This window comes from Pelodiscus sinensis, chromosome 2 (genome assembly GCF_049634645.1).
Source record: "Pelodiscus sinensis isolate JC-2024 chromosome 2, ASM4963464v1, whole genome shotgun sequence".
NCBI classification, from domain to species: domain Eukaryota; kingdom Metazoa; phylum Chordata; order Testudines; family Trionychidae; genus Pelodiscus; species Pelodiscus sinensis.
The window spans coordinates 230,285,640-230,305,283 of record NC_134712.1 but is presented as its reverse complement, the minus strand read 5'-3'; the positions used below and the strand labels follow the sequence as shown (position 1 = coordinate 230,305,283).

General features: G+C 41.8%; 1 protein-coding gene across 2 annotated transcripts in view; it reads left to right on the top strand.

Moving 5' to 3' along the window:
- The window catches only part of ITGB1 (integrin subunit beta 1), a 95,129-nt gene extending 77,738 nt beyond the window's left edge, over positions 1–17,391 (top strand). The window contains exons 14-17 of one of the 2 annotated variants that reach the window (XM_075922675.1): positions 568–800; positions 7,665–7,831; positions 9,789–9,869; positions 15,874–17,391. In XM_075922675.1, the coding sequence (XP_075778790.1) occupies positions 568–800; positions 7,665–7,831; positions 9,789–9,863 (475 nt within the window). In that variant the 3' untranslated portion in view covers positions 9,864–9,869; positions 15,874–17,391. The remainder of the gene's footprint in view (positions 1–567; positions 801–7,664; positions 7,832–9,788; positions 9,870–15,873) is intronic. The other variant, XM_075922676.1, reaches the window with a different exon arrangement.
- The last annotated feature ends 2,253 nt before the right edge of the window (positions 17,392–19,644 follow it).

Genomic DNA, 19,644 nt, shown 5'->3' with positions numbered 1-19,644 from the left:
GGAACCCGGAAGTGCTGGGGCAGCCAGACAATTGGAGCTGCTCTGCGCACGGCTTCCCCAATTCAGCCGCTACTGAAACTGACCAGCAGCTGAATCGGAGAAGCCAGGGGCAGAGCAGCTGGGGTGCTGCTGGGTTGGTCCCATAGCACCGCCCCTCGGGGCTGTGGGACCAACCCAGCAGCACCCCATCTGCTCTTGGGGACACCTGGAGCAGAGCAGCTGGAGTGCTGCCATGTTGGTCCCGCAGCGCCGAGGGGCGGTGCTATGGGACCAACCCAGCAGCACCCCAGCTGCTCTACCCCAGGTGTCCCCGAGTCAGCGGCTGACTCCGGGAAGCCCGGGGCAGAGCCGGACTATCGGAAGGGGGAGCTATGAAGGGTCTGGGGTGGCATCTCCCCCACCCCATCCCAGACCCCTCATAGCCCCCCCTTCTGATAGTCCGGCATATCTGATAATCCGGCACCCCCTGGGTCCTAAAGGTGCCGGATTATCGGAAGTTTACTGTACTAGAAATTTCCCTTTTATGAACATATTTAAAAGTGGTGTTTCTAATTTGTATTTCAACAGGGATTGTGTTCAATGCAGAGCTTTCAAAAAGGGAGACAAGAAAGACTCATGTTCTCAGGAGTGTATGCATTTCAACATGACACTAGTGGAAAGTCGGGACAAGTTACCACAGCCTGGCCAGCCTGATCCACTGTCTCACTGTAAAGAGAAGGATGTTGATGACTGCTGGTTCTATTTCACATACTCTGTCAATGCAAACAATGAAGCAATTGTTCACGTGGTACAAATGCCAGGTACAAACTTCTTATTGTATGTTTTTTTCACCTTTGTGACTATCTTTGTAGTGTTCCCTCTGTATTCAACATAATTGCATTAGCTGACCCTTCTGAACCTTCACACCATATCCAGAAGTAATATCCCCACTCCCTGCTCTGAAACTAGGACTACTTGAGACTGGTATTTCTGTGTCTCAGATATTGACACTGTTTTTATAGATTTGTACATTGACTGAAATTGATTTGTTCACATCACTTGCCTTATATATGTTGTATTTAAAGATTTTTTTCTTCCTATTGACATAGTTTAATCTTATTTCAACAATGTCCTCTAATCAAGTCCACAGTGTACTGATACAGATCTTTCTGGAAAATATTTTTCTCCCTCTTTCTTGCAAACAGTCCGTTAGGTACTTGGAAGCTGTTATGTCCCCTCTGTCTTCATTTAAAAAAACCCAGTTTTTTTCAATCTTCCCTCATAGGTCAGGTCATATTTTCTAGACCTTTAATCATTGTTGCTCCTCTTTGGACCTTCTCTAATTTGTCCACATCTTTCCTCAAACATGGTGCTCAGAACTGGACACAGTACTCCAGTTGATGCCTAAACTGTGCATAGTAGAGCAGAACAATTGTTTCCCGAATCTTGCTTACAACACTTCTGTTAATACTTCCCAGATTGAGGTTTTCTTTTCTTTTTCCTTTTTTTTTCTTGTAAAAGAGTTACACTGTTAACTTATATTTAGCTTGTGATGTGGTCTACTGTGGCTCCCTAGATCCCTTTCTGCAGTACTCCTTCCTAAGTAGGCATTTCCCATTAATTTAAAACTAAACAGTCACTTAGCATGTTTGATTTTAAAAATAAGTTTGCGAGTGACGTGTTTCTATTGAACACATCATTTGTCATGAAATGGAGGAGAGACCACACACTGCTTAAAGCTGTTACTATAAATGATCTGACCAGGACACTTGGTCAGATGGTGGTGAACAAAAGGGAGCAGAGAGGATCAGGAGAGAATAGGGAAAGAAGAGGAAGAGAGGCAGTGTATCACTCTGAAGCTTTAAGTTGTTTCAGATCATTATTAAGGCTATTGCATGTGAGCTTGGGGCTGCAACTGTTGGCGGGGGCGGGGAGGGAGATTGGCAGCAGCGTGCAGTCTGGGGCCGCCCTGTTGGTGCACACAGAGGATTGGCAGGGCTGGCAGGTGCCCTATCTGGCTTCTTTTGATTCTCTGCCTGCTGGCAGAGGCAGTGTGTAAAGCTGCCTGGCTGCACCTTCACATATGAGCTCTCCAAAGTAAGTATCACTCAGAGCTTTCACCCCCTCCTACACCCCAACTCTCAGCCCTGAGTCCCTTCCACACCAAAACTCCTGCTACAGTGGGGGGAGGGGGCAGGGAGAGGAGCAGCAGTGTCCCAAGACTGCCCAGCAGTGGCCAGTGCATCTGGCACAAGGGCTGCATGAGCTGCTCTGGTGCTCCCCAAAACAGCTGCACCAGCCACTGCAGAAGTCACAGAGGTCCTGGAAAGTCATGGAATCCAAAAAGATCTCACCAAACTGAGTGATTGGGCAACAAAATGGCAAATGAAATTTAATGTGGATAAGTATAAAGTAATGCACATCGGGAAAAATAACCCCAACTATACATACAGTATAATGGAAGCTAATTTGGCTATGACAAATCAGGAAAGAGATCTTGGAGTTATCGTGGATAGTTCTCTAAAAATTTCCACACAGTGTGCAGAGGCGGTCAAAAAGGCAAATAGGATGTTAGGAATTATTAAGAAAGGGATAGAAAATAATACCCAGAATATCTTACTGCCCCTGTACAAAACTATGGTACGCCCACATCTTGAATACTGTGTACAGATGTGGTCTCCTCACCTCCCAAAAGATATTTTGGCTTTGGAAAGGGTTCAGAAAAGGGCAACTAAAATGACTAGGGGTTTGGAACAGGTCCCGTATGAAGAGAGGTTAAAGTGACTGGGACTTTACAGTTTAGAAAAGAGGAGGCTGAGGGGGGATATGATAGAGGTATATAAAATCATGGGTGGTGTGGAAAGGCCAGATAAAGAAAAGTTATTTATTAGTTCCCATAATAGAAGAACTAGAGGACACCAAATGAAATTAATGGGTAGAAGGTTTAGAACTAATAAAAGAAAGTTCTTCTTCACACAGCGTGTAGTCAACCTGTGGAACTCCTTGCCAGAGGAGGCTGTGAAGGCTAGGACTATAACAGAGTTTAAAGAGAAGCTAGTTAAATTCATAGAGGTTGGGTCCATGGAATGCTATTACCCAGGGGATAGAAGTGGTGTCCATGGCCTCTGTTTGTCAGAGGCTGGAGAAGAATGGCAGGAGACAAATCGCTGATCATTGTCTTCGGTCCACCCTCTCTGGGGTACCTGGTGCTGGCCATTGTCAGCAGACAGGCTACTGGGCTAGTTGGACCTTTGGTCTGACCCAGTGCGGCCATTCTTATGTTCTCATGTCTTTCATAACCTCTGTGACAAATTCACAGCCTTAATCATTATCATTATAAATTTATTATTGCACTGCAGTATTGAGGCCCCAGAGAATGTTTAGATTTCTATGCTATTGTGCTAGGAACTGTATCCAGTTTTAATAAAGGTAAGCCTTATCCCAAAGAGTTTACAGTCTCTATAGACTGTTTGTCTCATCTGACTTTGAAAATTTTGTAAAGTTCATTAATGGAAAATGGGAGGGAACATAGGCTATAATAGCAGAGAAAAAGGAGGGACTAGGCAGAACTGAGAGGCAAAATTAAATTAGTATCTTAGATGCCTATATACAAATGCAAGAAGTATGGGTAATAAGCAGGAAGAACTTGAAGTCCTAATAAATAAACACAACCATGACAGTTGGTATCACAGAGACTTAGTGGGATAATACACACAATTGGAATACTGGTATAGATGGGTACAGCTTACTCAGGAAGGACAGGCGGGGTAAACTGAGAGAAGGTGTTGCCTTAAATATTAAAAATGTTCACACTTGGACTGAGATGGAGATGGATGTAGGGGACAGACATGTTGAGTCTCTGGGTTAGGTTAAAAGGGGTAAAAAACCAAGGGTGATGTCATGCTAGTCGTTTACTACAGATGACCTACCGAGGTAGAAGAGGTGGATGAGGCTTTTTCTAAACAACTAACAAAATCATCCAAAGTGCAGGATTTGGTGGTGATAGGGGACTTCAACTATCCAGACATATGTTGGGAAACTAACACAGCGGGGCACAGACTATCCAGTAATTTCTTGGACTGCATTGAAGACAGTTTTTTATTTCAGAAGGTTGAAAAAGCTATGAGAGGGAAAGCTGTTCTAGATTGGATTTTAGCAAATAGAGAGGAACTGATTGAGAATTTGAAAGTGGAAGGCAGTTTGGAAGTGATCGTGAAATCATAGAGTTTGTGGTTCTAAGGAATGGTAGAAGGGAGAACAGCAAAATAGAGATAATGGATTTCAGGAAGGCAGATTTTAGTAAACTCAGAGAGCTGGTAGGTAAGGTCCCAGGGGAAACAAGACTAAGAGGAAAAACAACTGAAGAGAGTTGGCAGTTTTTCAAAGAGATATTATTAAGGGCCCAAAAGCAAGCTATTCCACTGTATAGGAAAGATAGAAAAAATGGCAAAAGACTGCCTTGTCTTAACCAGGAGATCTTGCATGATCTTAAAATCAAAAAGGAGACCTATGAAAAGTGGAAACTAGGACAAATTACAAAGGATGAATATAAGCAAACAATACAGATATGCAGGGGCAAGATTAGAAAGGCAAAGGCACAAAACGAGCTCAAACTAGCTAGAGACATAAAGGGTAACAAGAAGACATTCTATAACTATATTAGAAGCAAAGGAAGACCAAGGACAGGGTAGGCCCACTGCTCAGTAAGGAGGGAGAAACAATAACAGGACACTTGGAAATAGCAGAGGTGCTTAATGACTTCTTTGTTTTGGTCTTCACCAAGAAGTCTGATGACGAAGAAATGCCTAACATAGGGTATGTCTACACTACCCCGCTAGTTCGAACTAGCGGGGTAATGTAGGCATACCGCACTTGCAAATGAAGCCCGGGATTTGAATTTCCCGGGCTTCATTTGCATAAGCGGGGAGCCGCCATTTTTAAAACTCCGCTGGTTCGAACCCCGTGCAGCGCGGCTACATGGGGCTCGAACTAGGTAGTTCGGACTAGGCTTCCTATTCCGAACTACCAGTACACCTCGTGGAACGGAATAGGAAGCCTAGTCCGAACTACCTAGTTCGAGCCCCGTGTAGCCGCGCTGCACGGGGTTCGAACCAGCGGGGTTTTAAAAATGGCGGCTCCCCGCTTATGCAAATGAAGCCTGGAAAATTCAAATCCCGGGCTTCATTTGCAAGTGCAGTATGCCTACATTACCCTCCTAGTTCGAACTAGGAGGGTAGTGTAGACATACCCATAGTGAATACTAGTGGGAATTGGGTAGGTGTTTAAAAAAAAAAAAAAAAAAAAAAAAAAAACAAGTTAAAAATCACATAGAAAAGTTAGATGTCTGCAAGTCACCAAGGTCTGATGAAATGCATCCTAGAATACTCAAGGAGCTGATAGAGGAGGTAGCTGAGGCTTTAACTATCATCTTTGAAAAATCATGGAAGACAGGATTGATTCCCGAAGACTGGAAAAGGGGCAAATATAGTGTCCATCTATTAAAAGGGAAATAAGAAAAATCCAGGAAACTACAGACCACTTAGTTTAACTTCTGTGCCAGGAAAGATAATGGAGCATATAATTAAGGAATTCATCTGCAAACATCTGGAAGAAAATAAGGTGATAGGTAACAGCTAGCATGGATTTGTCAAGAGCAATCATGTCAAATCAATCTGATAGCTTTCTTTGATAGGATAACAAGTCTTGTGGATAAGGGAGAAGTGGTGGACGTGGTATACCTCAAATTTAGTAAGGCATTTGATATGGTCTCACATGATCTTCTCATCAATAAACTAGGCAAATACAACCTAGATGGGGCTAAACATGATGCAGACCATGCTTGGTAGCGCTGTGAGGGCAGGGGACTGGACTTGATGACCTTTTCGAGGGCCCTTCCAGTTCTAATGTTCCATGTTTCTATGATTAATGGACTTTCTCATTGTATTAAATTTTAAAAGTTAAAATGTGATGAATAATATTAACATTCTGTCGGAATGTCATCCCTAGGAAGAGGGGCAGGTCTCAAAATCAGGGTCCTTTGCGGTGATTTAGTACACTGACTGTGCACCTTGATGGATTCCAGCAATTCACTTGGGGTTTGATCTTGCATCAAGAAAGTTAATGGGATTTTTTTCATTGACTAGAAGGGGAACAGGATCAATCCCTTAGTTTAGGTGACTATTCAGAATTCTGTATTAAGTAAAAGAGGTTGTTTTTTCACAATAGTGCTAGTTACTCTTCTCTTCTGCATACAAATAACTTGATTTTCTTTGTATGGTTTTAGTTATTTTCACAACTATTATTTTTTGTTCTGTAATTGTTCACCCTTTTGAATCAAAATGTCAATTGTTTTTACATCTCTTTGGTCACCATAGAAATGGATTTCCATACAGGCAGTCCCCGACTTACGCGGATCCGACTTACATCGGATCCGCACTTACGAACGGGGCGAGAAAAGCTTCTCCCGGCCCCCCTGGTCTGCTGGGGGGGGTTCAGCAAAGCCGCTGGACCCCCCCAGCAGACCAGGGACACCCGAGCAAAGCCACCGCCTGGGCGGCTTTGCTCCTGGTCTGCTGGGGGGGTCCAGCGGCTTTGCTGGACCCCCCCAGCAGACCAGGGGGACAGGAGCAAAGCGGCACAGGCAGCATCCCACCGCCTGGGCGGCTTTGCTCGGGGGCAAAGGAGCAAAGCCACATGGGCGGCAGGGTCCCTCCACCTGTGCGGCTTTGCTCGGGTCTCCCTGATCTGCTGGGGGGGGAGGGAGCGCAGCTAGTGCGTCCCTCCTCCCCCCGCCCCAGCAGACCAGGCTTTTGTTGCGGGATGCCTCGGGTAGAGCAGCTGGGATGCTGCCCGGTTGGTCCTGTGGGAACCTACCGGACAGCGCCCCAGCTGTTCTGTCCCAGGCTCCAGATTCAGCAGCTGTTGAAACTGATCAGGCTGATTCCAGGAAGCTGGGGGCAGAGCAACTCTGTCTCCAGCTTCCTGTAGTCAGGCCTGGTCCATTTCAGTGGCAGCAGCTGAATCTGGAGCCAGTTCCAACTTACATACAAATTCAACTTAAGAACAAACCTATAGTCCCTATCTTGTACGTAACCCGGGGACTGCCTGTATTGAAAAAGTCTTGTAAAAAACTAATAACATGCCTCTGTTTCCTCTGAGTCAGGTCATGATCATGCTATTACAATTTGGCTTTGTATGAATATTGCAACTTGAGGTAAAAACTAGGACATTTTCTATAAAACTAAGGGTATCTGGTTTTAATCTATATTTACACTCATAAAGTCAACTTTTCCTCTGAACCCCTAAGTTTTACTTATGTCTTGTAATGTTTATAATTCATAATCAGCTTGCTCAGAAATGGTCTAGTAGTTTACAAGTTCTATGACATTCTTAACTCTGTCTATCATTAAAAGCTGTTTTTGTCGACAGAAGTAATTTCTCCCTGGCATCAAAACTTGCTTTCTCATTATCTGTGTTTCTCAAAATTAGAATAAGAATCTTTGTATATCTCAGTAGCTTTAAATTGGTAAATATTATTTACAGATGCATTTTAAATGTAAGAAATTATTATTGGCATTGCTCTTGATGAGCTGGACACTCTGAATATTGCACAGTAGAGTATTCTTCATTGATTGTGTATCTTTTACATTGAGCTAAAATTATACTGTAATTATTCTATTTCCCAGAATGCCCCAGTGGCCCTGACATCATTCCCATAGTAGCTGGTGTGGTTGCTGGAATTGTTCTGATTGGTCTTGCTTTATTACTGATTTGGAAACTACTTATGATCATTCATGACAGAAGAGAATTTGCTAAATTTGAAAAGGAGAAGATGAATGCGAAGTGGGACACGGTGAGTCATGGAATGAAATTCAATAAAACTACTATTACGAAAAATACAAAAGTTTTGCTTGTGTGCCCCAAATATGCGCTATAGGATAAAAACTGAAATACCAAAAACCTTTATTTCGAATTGGTCTTGAAGATGACCTGCACATACCATTAAGAGGGATGAATTGTAAAATAACATCTTTCACTTAGGATATATAACCTGACTAGATAAATTACCATATACTCAGAGCTTTAGGTTTTGAGTTTTAATTACTAAAATAATTTGGATCCTAGACTAGTCCAACTTTGTCATGTGACATCAGAGTATCACACCATGTCTTTAGACCAAATTGTTACCTCAAATATTCAGAGAGCTTCTACTAAGTTAGTGGGAGCTGCTCTTATACAAGTGTAGAAGAGCAAAAACCATCCTCCTGGTTTGAATGCTTACACATGTCCATTTCAGTAAGTGCAATCACCAGAAATGTTTCCTTCAGTGGCACCCATCAGAGTTGATGAATTGTCCTCTGGTGCTCTGTTCTCAGAGAGCAGTAAAAAGAGTCCAGTTGACCCTGCACACCTTCAGTTCCTTCTTACTGTCTGTGATGATTGCTGGAACTCTTGCCTTTGCTATGGCAAGCTTTCTCAGCAGAAATTTTGCACACAGTCTTCTTTAAGGATAAGGTGCAGTTATGTCCTCACGCAAACTCCTCTCAAAAGTGGTTTCGTACTTGCATAATCTTCTTTCCAGTTTTCTACCCCAATGCACATGCAAATAGGGAATAACAGCAGTTTCATGTATTGGATGTAAGACGTGACCTAGATAGGACCAAACCATGTCATAAAGGTACTCAGTTGTTCATAGCAGTAGCTGACAGGATGAAAGGTATCTCCATCTCTAATCAGAGAATTTCTTCTTGAATCACATTGTACATTCGCAATGTTGCAAGCAAACAGATGTTCCTTTGCCAGTTATTTTGACTCCATGAGAGCCCAAACGTCTTCAGCAATATTCCTAGCACAGATTCTGATTCAGGATATTTGCAGAATAGTGACTTGGTTGTCACTATGTACGTTCTCTGCTCAACATGCCATCACTTAACAGTCTCTGTATGATTCCAAATTTTATTGAGCTCTTTTGCTATCAGTCTGACAATGAGTTCTAATCCCACTTCCTCTGCAGGGGCTTGGGAGTCACTTACAGTGGGGAATGAATAAATGCAAGCACTTGAAGAAGAAAAAGTGGTTACTTAACTTTCTGGGACTGTTCTTCAAAACATGTTGCACATGTGCATTAAATGACCCACCTTCCTGCTCTTGTATATGTCAGTTAGTGAGAAAGAAAGAACTGAGGGGAAATGGGATTAGCTGGGCCACTTATGAGCTAAGAGCATGCTGCACCACATGGTGCTCAAGCCACCTCAATGAGTACCGCTGAGGGAAAAATGTCCAATGACTGTCTCAGAGCATGCATGCATCTACTATGGAATGACATGTGTAATACATCTTGAAGAATAACAGTTACAGAAAGAAGGAGTAGACCTGTGGCACCTTAGAAACTAACAAAAAATATATATAGTGATATAGTGTATATAATATCATAGTTACGGAAAGGTAAGTAACTTGTTTTGGTTGGTTAGGAGAACTTAAATTTCCATTAAAATCTGTGAGAAGGATCAATAATTATTGAACATCAAACCTCAGTATCGATGTAGTGAAATCCCATGGGAATCAACACTCGTGCATCCTTATATGCATTCTTAAAATGCTTCAGCTATACCTTGTGAAGGGCTTTATCCTTGTTTATTAATCTGCCAAGGGCTTTTAAAATTTCCATTCAAGATCACTGTTAAATAGAAAGAAAATTACTAACAGAATTTTCCTTTACATACAGCATGCCCTTTCCTTTTTATGATAGTTGAAAATGTTTTCTCTTTTTCCGTTGAATTATTCAACATTGACCATTTCTTTTACTTCAGCAAGAAAATCCAATATACAAGAGTCCTATTAATAATTTCAAGAATCCAAACTATGGACGTAAAGCTGGTCTCTAAGTCTCAGTTTGTATTTTCTTTTCAATTTCTTCTTTTTCTTTGCATGTCACCTTTAACTCTTTTAAAATTCAGTATCATTGTCAATTAATCACAGTTTGAGCCTTGTTCTGTTCTACTGCTGCTTCAGTTCTGAAATTTGAGTGGAGCTTGAAAATCTTTAATCTGTATTAACAGCAACATTGCATATTTGTTAATATCAGTAGTACGTGCTTGGAAACTGAGTTTATATGTGAAGTTGAAGAACAGTATTTTGTATAAAGGAAATAGAACAACATTTTAGATTGGTGGAGGAAGGAGAATCTCTTTGTACTTTTCTACAATGGGGGGGCGGAGGGTTGATTGCCAGTTGACTCAAGGTAGTTAACATGTTTTTTAGGGAATGACCTGAATAGCCTTTACAGTTTATCTGAGATATAAATGTTTGTGGCTTCACTGGAACAAACTTTTGGGGAGCATCCAGACTAGTTTTACAAATGTATTAATTACATCAGTTTTTGGGCAGTCAGTTCAAGGTAAAAGGGGTGGAGCCCTCTATCTAAACATACCTTTTAAGTGTGTAAAATGTTGATTAATAATTTGATTCCCCATGAGGGCAGGGGACTGGACTTGATGATCTCACAAGGCCCCTTCCAGTTCTAGTGTTCTGTGATTCTATGATATGATGATTAGACATCCTTGTCTCCTAATTTTTCTACCATAGCTGGCAATATCACAATCCTTTGTGCCTCAGATATCTTATATGAGACAAGCACTATGGGAATGAGGAAAAGGCATTTTCTTCCATAGTCTACACTTAGTCTCCTGCCTCCATTTCCTCCTGAAGCTGTGGCTAAGCATGCCAGTCCTCTGTCTTAAACTGCTGACTGGACCTCTTCATTGCTGACTGCTCCTGTTCTGCTGTTACAACAGCCGCAGGCATGAGGGAGGGAAGCAGTAGCTGCAACCTTCCATTTGGCTTAGCATTAAGCCCATCACAAGGACATTGGATTCTGAGATTCATAGTTGGTAATAACTTAGATCTTCTTAGTATTTGACACTGTAGGAGAAGGGAAAAGGCAGAAGATGGTGACTGTCATCAGCCCAAAGAATTTATTTCTTCTTTCTAAAGCACAAGAAGCAGGGACAGTGACAGGAAAATGCTTTTTGATGCACAGGTCAGGAAGCTAGAGGAGATGGTTTGTCTTTGTGAGTTTGCTCTCCTCCTTCCCCAGGGTCTCCAGAGAGGGGGATGAGAATAAGGACAAGTATAAAGTCCTGCACTTGGGACAAGAGAATCCCAAGCATTGTTACAGGCTGGGGACCAAATTGCTAAGTAGCAGTTCAGCAGAAAAGGACCTGGGGATTACAGTGGATGAGAAGCTGGGGATATGAGTCAACAGTGTGCTCTTGTAGTCAAGAAGGCGAATGGAATATTAGGATGCATTAGGAGGCATTGCCAGCAGATCTAGATAAGTGATTATTCCCCTTTATTTGGCTCTGGTGAGGCCACATCTGGAGTATTGCATCCAATTCTGCCCCCACCCCGCAACCCCACCCACACACAATATAGAAAGGGTATGGACACATTGGAGAGGGTCCAGTGGAGGGCAACCAAAATGATTAGGGGGCTGAAGCACATGACCTATGAGGAGAGGCTGAGGGATCTGGCCTTATTTAGTCTGCAGAAGAGAAGAGGGAGGGGGGATTTGATAGCAGCCTTCAACTGCCTGAAGGGAGGTTCCAAAGAGGATGGAGAGAGGCTAGGTTGGATATTAGGAAAAACTGTTTCACTAGGAGGGTGGTAAAGTACTGGAATGGGTTAGCTAGGGGGTGGTGGAATCTCCATCCTAAATCTCGGCTTGACAAAGCCCTGGCTGGGTTGATTTAGTTAGGATTGGTCCTGCTTTGGGCAAGAGGTGGACTTGATGACCTCCTGAGGTCTCTTCCAGCCCTAGGATTCTAATAGAGAGGATGGATAGAGAAACAGTGACAGAAGAGGGTGGGTGGGTGTGAAAAAGATGGAAGATCTTGGTTGGAGTCAGGAGGAAGATAGTAGAGGGGACTAATAATCAAAATGGAAAAGTAACAATTTGACCATCACCTATTATTTCAATGTTTTTTGTTGGGCAAGGCCCACACCCATAACTTGATTTTTTTTCTCCTGTCTGGTCCTTTGTCATATTTCATGTGGAGGTGAAGCAAAATGCAGGACTATGTAGCACTTTAAAGATTAACAAGATGGTTTATTAGATGATGAGCTTTTGTGGGCCAGACCTACTTCCTCAGATCAAATAGTGGAAGAAAATAGTCACAACCATATATACCAAAGGATACAATTAAAAAAATGAACACATATGAAAAGGACAAATCACATTTCAGAACAGAAGGGGGATGCAGCGGGGAGGGGGAAGGAAGGTAAGTGTCTGTGAGTTAATGATATTAGAGGTGGGGAAAGGTAGATGTCTGTGAGCTAATGGTATTAGAGGTGATAATTGGGGAAGCTATCTTTGTAATGGGTAAGGTAGTTGGGGTCTTTGTTCAATCCCCCCCAGAGAGTATAGAATTTTAGCATGAATGACAGTTCAGAGGATTCCCTTTCAAGTGCAGATGTAAAAGGTCTTTGTAGCAGAATGCAGGTAGTTAAGTCGTTGAGACAATGTCCTTTCTGGTTGAAATGGCAAGAAATTGTTTTTTCTTTGTGATCCTGTCTGATATCTGTTTTGTGGGCATTAATCATTTGGCGAAGTGTCATGTGGGGGTTATGCCCTGATATTATCATCATGTCATTTTCTCCCAGGTTTTCCTTTATTCTCCAAAATCCTTAAACTCTAACGATAAAAAAAATTCCCAAACCCTGAATATTTCTTCTCAACTCTGTCCCTAAATTCTCACCTCATAAAACACACACTTGTTCAATCTATCCAAAATCCATCTGTAAAAATTATTTACCTTGCCCCTAACTCTAAACCATATCTAGCTCTATTTCCAATCCCTTCATAGGGCCTTTGACATTCCCTGAATGATGCAAGTTTCTCGTCCCCCTTCCGAGAAATCTACCCAATCCAGTTCCTGCCTACTTCTTGTGTACAAGACAAACATCTAACTACCCCTTTGGCATCCTCTTTCCATTCTGTTCCATATCTCATTCCTTGCATCATTGTATGTCTTGATTCCTCTTGGCTCTGTCATTCTTTTTTTGCATTTATTTTGAAGGACTACTATTCTTTACTTTTTTTTCTTCAAACAGGTAGTAACAACCAAGATGAAAGTGTCTTCACTCCATTACAAAAAAAAGTAAACTAAAAATCTCAGATCTCAGATGGTACTAAATGTTATCATTCAGTCTTATGGACTGAATCATTTTTTTATCCCGGCCCCTCCTTTGTTAATGAGTTGTCTGTGTATATTTTAAATTCTTTGAGACAGAGACTTTGTATTTTTACCAGCTTATTTTGGCTTGCACAGTGCTGGGGCTAAACAGATGCTTAGAAGGAGGCAGCAGTCCACGTAATCAGATGAAGAAACATAAGCACCTAGTGAAACTTTAACTTGAAAAACTTAGGGTGCCTAAACTCACTTAGTATCTATGGGTATGTCTACACTACCCCGCTAGTTCGAACTAGTGGGGTAATGTAGGCATACCGCACTTGCAAATGAAGCCCGGGATTTGAATTTCCCGGGCTTCATTTGCATAAGCCGGCCGGCGCCATTTTTAAATGCCGGCTTGTTCGAACCCCGTGCCGCGCGGCTACACGCGGCACGGGCTAGATAGTTCGAACTAGCAAGCCATTCCACACTATCTAGCCCGTGCCGCGTGTAGCCGCGCGGCATGGGGTTCGAACAAGCCGGCATTTAAAAATGGCGCCGGCCGGCTTATGCAAATGAAGCCCGGGAAATTCAAATCCCGGGCTTCATTTGCAAGTGCGGTATGCCTACATTACCACCCTAGTTCGAACTAGGGTGGTAGTGTAGACAAAGGTATTTGACAAGTCTTGTGGATTGCAGTGGAGCTGAAACTGGAACTTAGGCACCTAAGTCTGGAATTTAGCAGCCCAAGTCTTCTCTTCATGGATCCCTCCTCATGTGTTGGAGTTTTAATAAGAATATTTTTAGCTTAATTTGACATGAATATATAGGAGCATGTTAATGCCAAAAAGTATTCTGGCTGGCTGGCTAAGATAGAACATGTGAAAACTAGACTAATGCAATGTTAAATTTATAAAGTTTCTTAACTTTTTAGTCTTAATGTATTAAAGACTCTATAATCTAACAAACAACATAATTGGGCAGATATGAATCTGAATTAGTTATTTTTTATAATATTTATAAAACAGAAAGCAAAAGGGGTTGACTTCTACTAATGTTTGTATAAAAGTGAGCATCATTGATAAAAGTATGCCTAGCATTTCAACAGGTTTCTTGGTTAACAGCCACTATAGTAAACCAAAGCCCCACTCTTGCACAGAAACATGGGCAGGTCCCTACATTTGATTGCACCCCTTTTTTAAGTCCTTGGGATGCTATTACACCCCAGGCTCTGTGTGGCGCTGCCCCTTTGAAACACCGCACAGACCCTGGGACCCCGGGCTCTATGAAACACTGCTGCTAGGAAGTACCCCTTTCTTTCCCCCCACCCCTTGCTGCCTCTGTCTGATAGAGGCAGCAAGCAGGTAGAAGTGACTAGTTGACTAGTCCTTAGCCTCCCTAGGGTGAAACGGGTTTGGTCTGTTGAACAACTGTCCACTACTACATTGATCTGTAACCTCTCTCTGCTAAGACCAACAAATATACTAAAGAGATCATCTTTAGTGGTTATTTGATGGGGATGGAATTTGTTTTTGCGCTGCTCCCAGGCAGCCTCCAGGAAGTGTGTCGTCATGCTGCTGTTCCCCGGCAGGGGGAAGGGGAGAGGAGCAGCAGTGCGCAGCCATTTCTGCACTCCGTTTCTGGCTACCTTGGGGCTTTCTCCCTCTCTCTCCTCCCCTCCCCCCCACACACACAGGAAGCTGGCCCTGGCACACTAATCTTGCAGGGGGCCACAAGACTGTAGCACCAGCACAGGCTCCATGCTGTGGGGGGAGCAAGGGGAGGGCTGGCCTCGAGCTTCAGAAGAGCCATATCTGGTTCCCTAGCGAGCCATATTTAGCTCGCAAGCCATAAGTTGCTGACCCCTGGCCTAACCCATCAGTTAATCATCACAGTTTTGTTTCACCATTGTTCTCCTTCTCTAGGGACAGGCAGAATCCCACTAAAGATCACCCGAAGACTCTATTTCCTTAAGCATCATCCCCAGCCCTGGATAGTCTCCCTGAATATGTACCAGCAACTATCTAGTACTATCATTTGTTCCCACATCAAGGATCATCACTGGATTCTTTCCTGCTCCCTTGATGATTTTCTTAGCCTCATCTCTACATCCCATATCTTAGCTCCTGGCAGACAGCACACCCCTCTGTTCTCTGAATGTTATCATCTGTGAACAAAGTCAATCAGAACCACAACTGCTCAATAACCTTGAAGTTTAGGCAACTTTTATTTAAGAGCCCAACTGCAGGCATTCCAGTTAAAATGCTGAGTGAAATGTTCCCTCCAACACCTTCATCAATATGCCATAAGATCGAAGATGTAGAACTTTTGGCTGACCATTGAGCCCTTAGATGAGCATATATGGTCTAAAAATGACTAAAAGTGAAGCATGTGGTATGTTCTAACATAAGAACAGCCATATGGGGTCAGACCAGTGACCTATCTAGCCCAGTATTTTGTCTTCTGACATTAGACAATCCCAGGTGCTCTAGAGGGAAAGAACAGAACAGGTAATCCTGGAATGATCCTAAAATAGAGATCTGTCCTAACACTTTAGTGTTTATTAGTTAAGCATGCCTTCTAGTCAAGCTGACAGAAAAAAATCTTGCTTTGTTTAGAATGTTTTAAAATATTTTTTACAGTTTTCACAAAATCAGTGCTCTTTGTGTATACTTTAATACTAATGTAAACATTTCTCTCTTTTTTTTTTTTTTTTTTTTTTAAGGGTGAAAATCCTATTTACAAGAGTGCAGTGACAACTGTGGTCAATCCTAAATATGAAGGAAAATGAACACTATTTGTATTCTCAACACTGTATGCAATGTAGCAATTTTTGTAGTCACAGTAAGATAGAATTAGGGCAGTTCTGCAGTGATTTTACTAACTCATTACATGTAGTTTTGTTTCCTATGCAGGTTTTGAAAATGTACAATATGTAATTTTTTTTTTTAAATAAAATAATCAGTGCCAGGGGACTGACAGAAAACTTGAGACTGCATAGCCTAGTCAGCTAAGGTCACATGGTGCCTTTTTGAATTTTTCCCTACTGTGCTGTTCAAATGTAGGTCTTCTGTGGGAAGCGTAAGATATTGCTGTGATGTGACTGGGGTGGAAACAGTGAGATCAATCAGTATGAGAGCTCTGCTTAACCACTGAGTGTTAAAAATTGTTTTAGCTTTACAGGGTTATCAGGGCTTGAGTTTGCAGACATAGTTAATGTGTAAAACTAAATAGTTCCTTGCAAACTCTAAGGGTACGTCTATACAGCTGTTTCGAAAGTGAAAGTGTGCTCAGGGACGCGTTAGTTCGAACCAAACACCTTGGTTCGAACTAACATTACTCCTCTTTTTTTACAAGAGGTTTGGTTTGAACTAACGCATCCAGGTGCACGCACACTTTCACTTTCAAAACAGCTGTTGAGCGGAGTAACGCGCTGGCGAGATCATGCTAATGAAGCGCGAGATATTTAAATCCCTGCTTCATTAGCAATTTCGGTTGTCTACATTTGCAGCCCTAGTTCGAACTAGGGAGCAAGTGTAGACGTACCCTAACAGATTAAAAAGTTTGTCAATGACTGGGTCTCGGTTATGTATCTGATTTAAAAACAATAAGATTGATAGGCTGGAAATGGTGTGAAAGGCTGTGAAAAGTGTCTGTATACTTATTATTAAATTGTCAATAGCCAGGTTATGGACAAATTGAAGGGGTTAGGAAGAAAATTTCAGAAAGGAAAAGCTTTAAAATGTGTGCCATTTTTCAAGGAGTTGCTGCTTAGTAACTTGAATATCTTTTCTTTGTAAATTAAATTAAATCCTCGCAGTACCATGAAGCACTCGCCAGGACATCCTCTATAAATACATGAGGGCCTTAATTCACATAGTGTCCTTTTGATAATGTTTCCTTGCTTCTAAGCCTGGTGCCTTGTCACCTTTCTAACCTTTTAATGTATTTGGTTGCAATTTTTGTGATGTTTTTGTATCAGCACAACTTTCTTTTGCAGTCTTGGCTGTACATTTGCCTTTACTCTGTAGCTGAGATTGCATAAATTGTACTGTGACCTAAGTGTCACTGTCAGGTTTCATTTTTGACATGTGCCATGTATATTTGCTTTTGAACATTCAGACTCCATCTGTTCCAAATTGGTTATGTTGTTTTAAGTGCCTTTTTATTTTAACAGATGTTCACTTTTTACAGTGCTATTACTGAAGTTATTTATTAATTAAAATACCTAAAAATAACTAAACCTTGTCTTGTCTTTCTATATTGGGGATACTAATACTGTTCAAGAAACTTATATGATATTTTTATGTACAAAATTGTATCAATACTAGGGTTCCCCAAAAGCTATTTAAAAAAAAATCTTAAATTTAGCTGTCAATTTTAGAGTTGAGGGAGGAGGAAAAGAGGCTATATTTATATATTGTACCAAGTATTAAGAAAGTGAGTTAATTATATAAAACTATACTCAAATTAATAACAAAAAAAGAATTCTTACACTATCCACAAAATAAAAGGCTAGTTATGTGTAACCATAGTTCTTTAAGGCAACTTTGCATTCTCCCACTTATGGGTATTGTGCCACCTAATTATATAACCTTCTCCAAGCTATGCCCCTTAGAATGAACATCTATGCCAGGGCTACTCAACATGTGGGCCCATAGCCCATTTGTTTGCAGCCCATGGTGCAGTTTGGGTTTACGCAGTGCTCATCACGCCTGCAGGTGGGACCCTTTGAATATGGCCTCCACTGGGAACATGCTCCACAAAGGTGAGTCAGTATAATGGTCTTCTGTTGATATGAGATTTAGTATTAAATTCCTGGACTGTCATTGCTCATTAAAAGTGCTGTCATATGGGTGGAAATCGGGTAAATATCGCATTTTATTAATATCAGCAGAACAGACTTAAATGGGGCCTGCATGTTGTGTAGTCTTGCCTTAATCTTTGTATTTATACCCATCGGTGTAAAATAAGCTATTTTTATGTGCTGTGAGTATCACTGTGACCCCTGGGGCTTCCAAAGTTGAGTAGCTCTGATCTACGCTTTCTCAGTGTTTCTGAACTTTTTAAGGAACAGGCTGTCTACTGCCTCAGTTCCTTCCATTTTTATCCGAGAGAAGCCATAATGGGACTCTGAAAAAGAGAGGAACATGGATGGGAAGCATGTCTATGCAGTGTCATTTTGAGGAACTCCAATTACAGATAAAGCAAGTAACTTTCACTGTTTCTTGGGAGAATCTGCATAGTCCCACTTGTAGGTATTTTGACAAGCAGTTCAGAGAACTCTGGTAGGGAACAGCACTTCAATTGAATAATGATTGATGCAATGGTCTGCCTATTTTGGCACCTGCTCTTGAAGCCAAATATGGGCTGTAATGTTTAGTGAATGAATGTACTGACTTCCAAGTAGAAGTCTTATACATTTCTAAAGTAGGAACATATTTAAGAAAAAATCAAATGGTCCTGTTATATAGCTCTATTAGAATGAGGCTGTACAATAGTAAGTCTAGAAGTCTGTCAATATGTAACGTTCAATATTACATCTAGAATAGTCTGAGCAGACACACTATGACTAGAGCTCTGGGTGGAGTTTAAATTGGTATGTCCACAATCTGTAAACATGATCTGTTGATAGATATAAAATTTGAATCTGTGTTCATCTGTAATCATAGCCTGTGATTATCTTTAGATTTGCAGGGCTCTATGATCTCATTCTGAGCATAAGAAACAATCTACATGATTTCCTACAATTCTTAGTTCTATTTAAAAAGGACTCTTTTACTCCTGAATATAGAAGTATTTTTTGCTGTTTAGCTAATAGTTTTTAGTGTAGGAGTAGTTTTTAGGATTCAAGGATTTTGGATGCTGTATTGCCAGCTTCCTATTCCTCCCTCCTCCCATTCAATGCCTTTCTCCAGAGGCACAGAACTCCCCTTTGACACAGGTTCACTGTTTGAGGAGCAGACAGATAATAAGCTTCATAGGCTTAAGGACTCCCGTACCATGTTGAAGACATTGGGCTTATACATCCCTGGGACAGAGAGGAAAAAGTTTAAGCCTCAGATCTCTCAATCAAAGGGCCAATATTCTCAGCAGGATATAGCCCACACTTGCCCAAAGCCTTTCAAGAGGAAGCAGGGCCACCATCCTCAGTCTGGCCATCCATCAACTAGCCAGTCTAAGCCACAGACCAAGCGCACCTTTTGAGAATGAGCCCAAAGACAATATACTGGATCCTCCCTGCCTGTTTACCTCCAGACTCCACCGTTTCCTCCAGGCATGGAGGGACATTACATTGGACAACTGGGCCCTAGCCATCCATCCAACATGGGTACAGCCTCCAGCTCATCTCTACTCCACCTTCCTACCCACCTTTTCTGTCCCTTTTCAGGGACCCTTCTCATAACAGGAATTATCCCAGTTATTCCAGGTGGGAGCAGTGGAGTAGGTACCACCAGTTTTCAAGAACAAGAGCTTCTACTCCTGCTATTTCCTA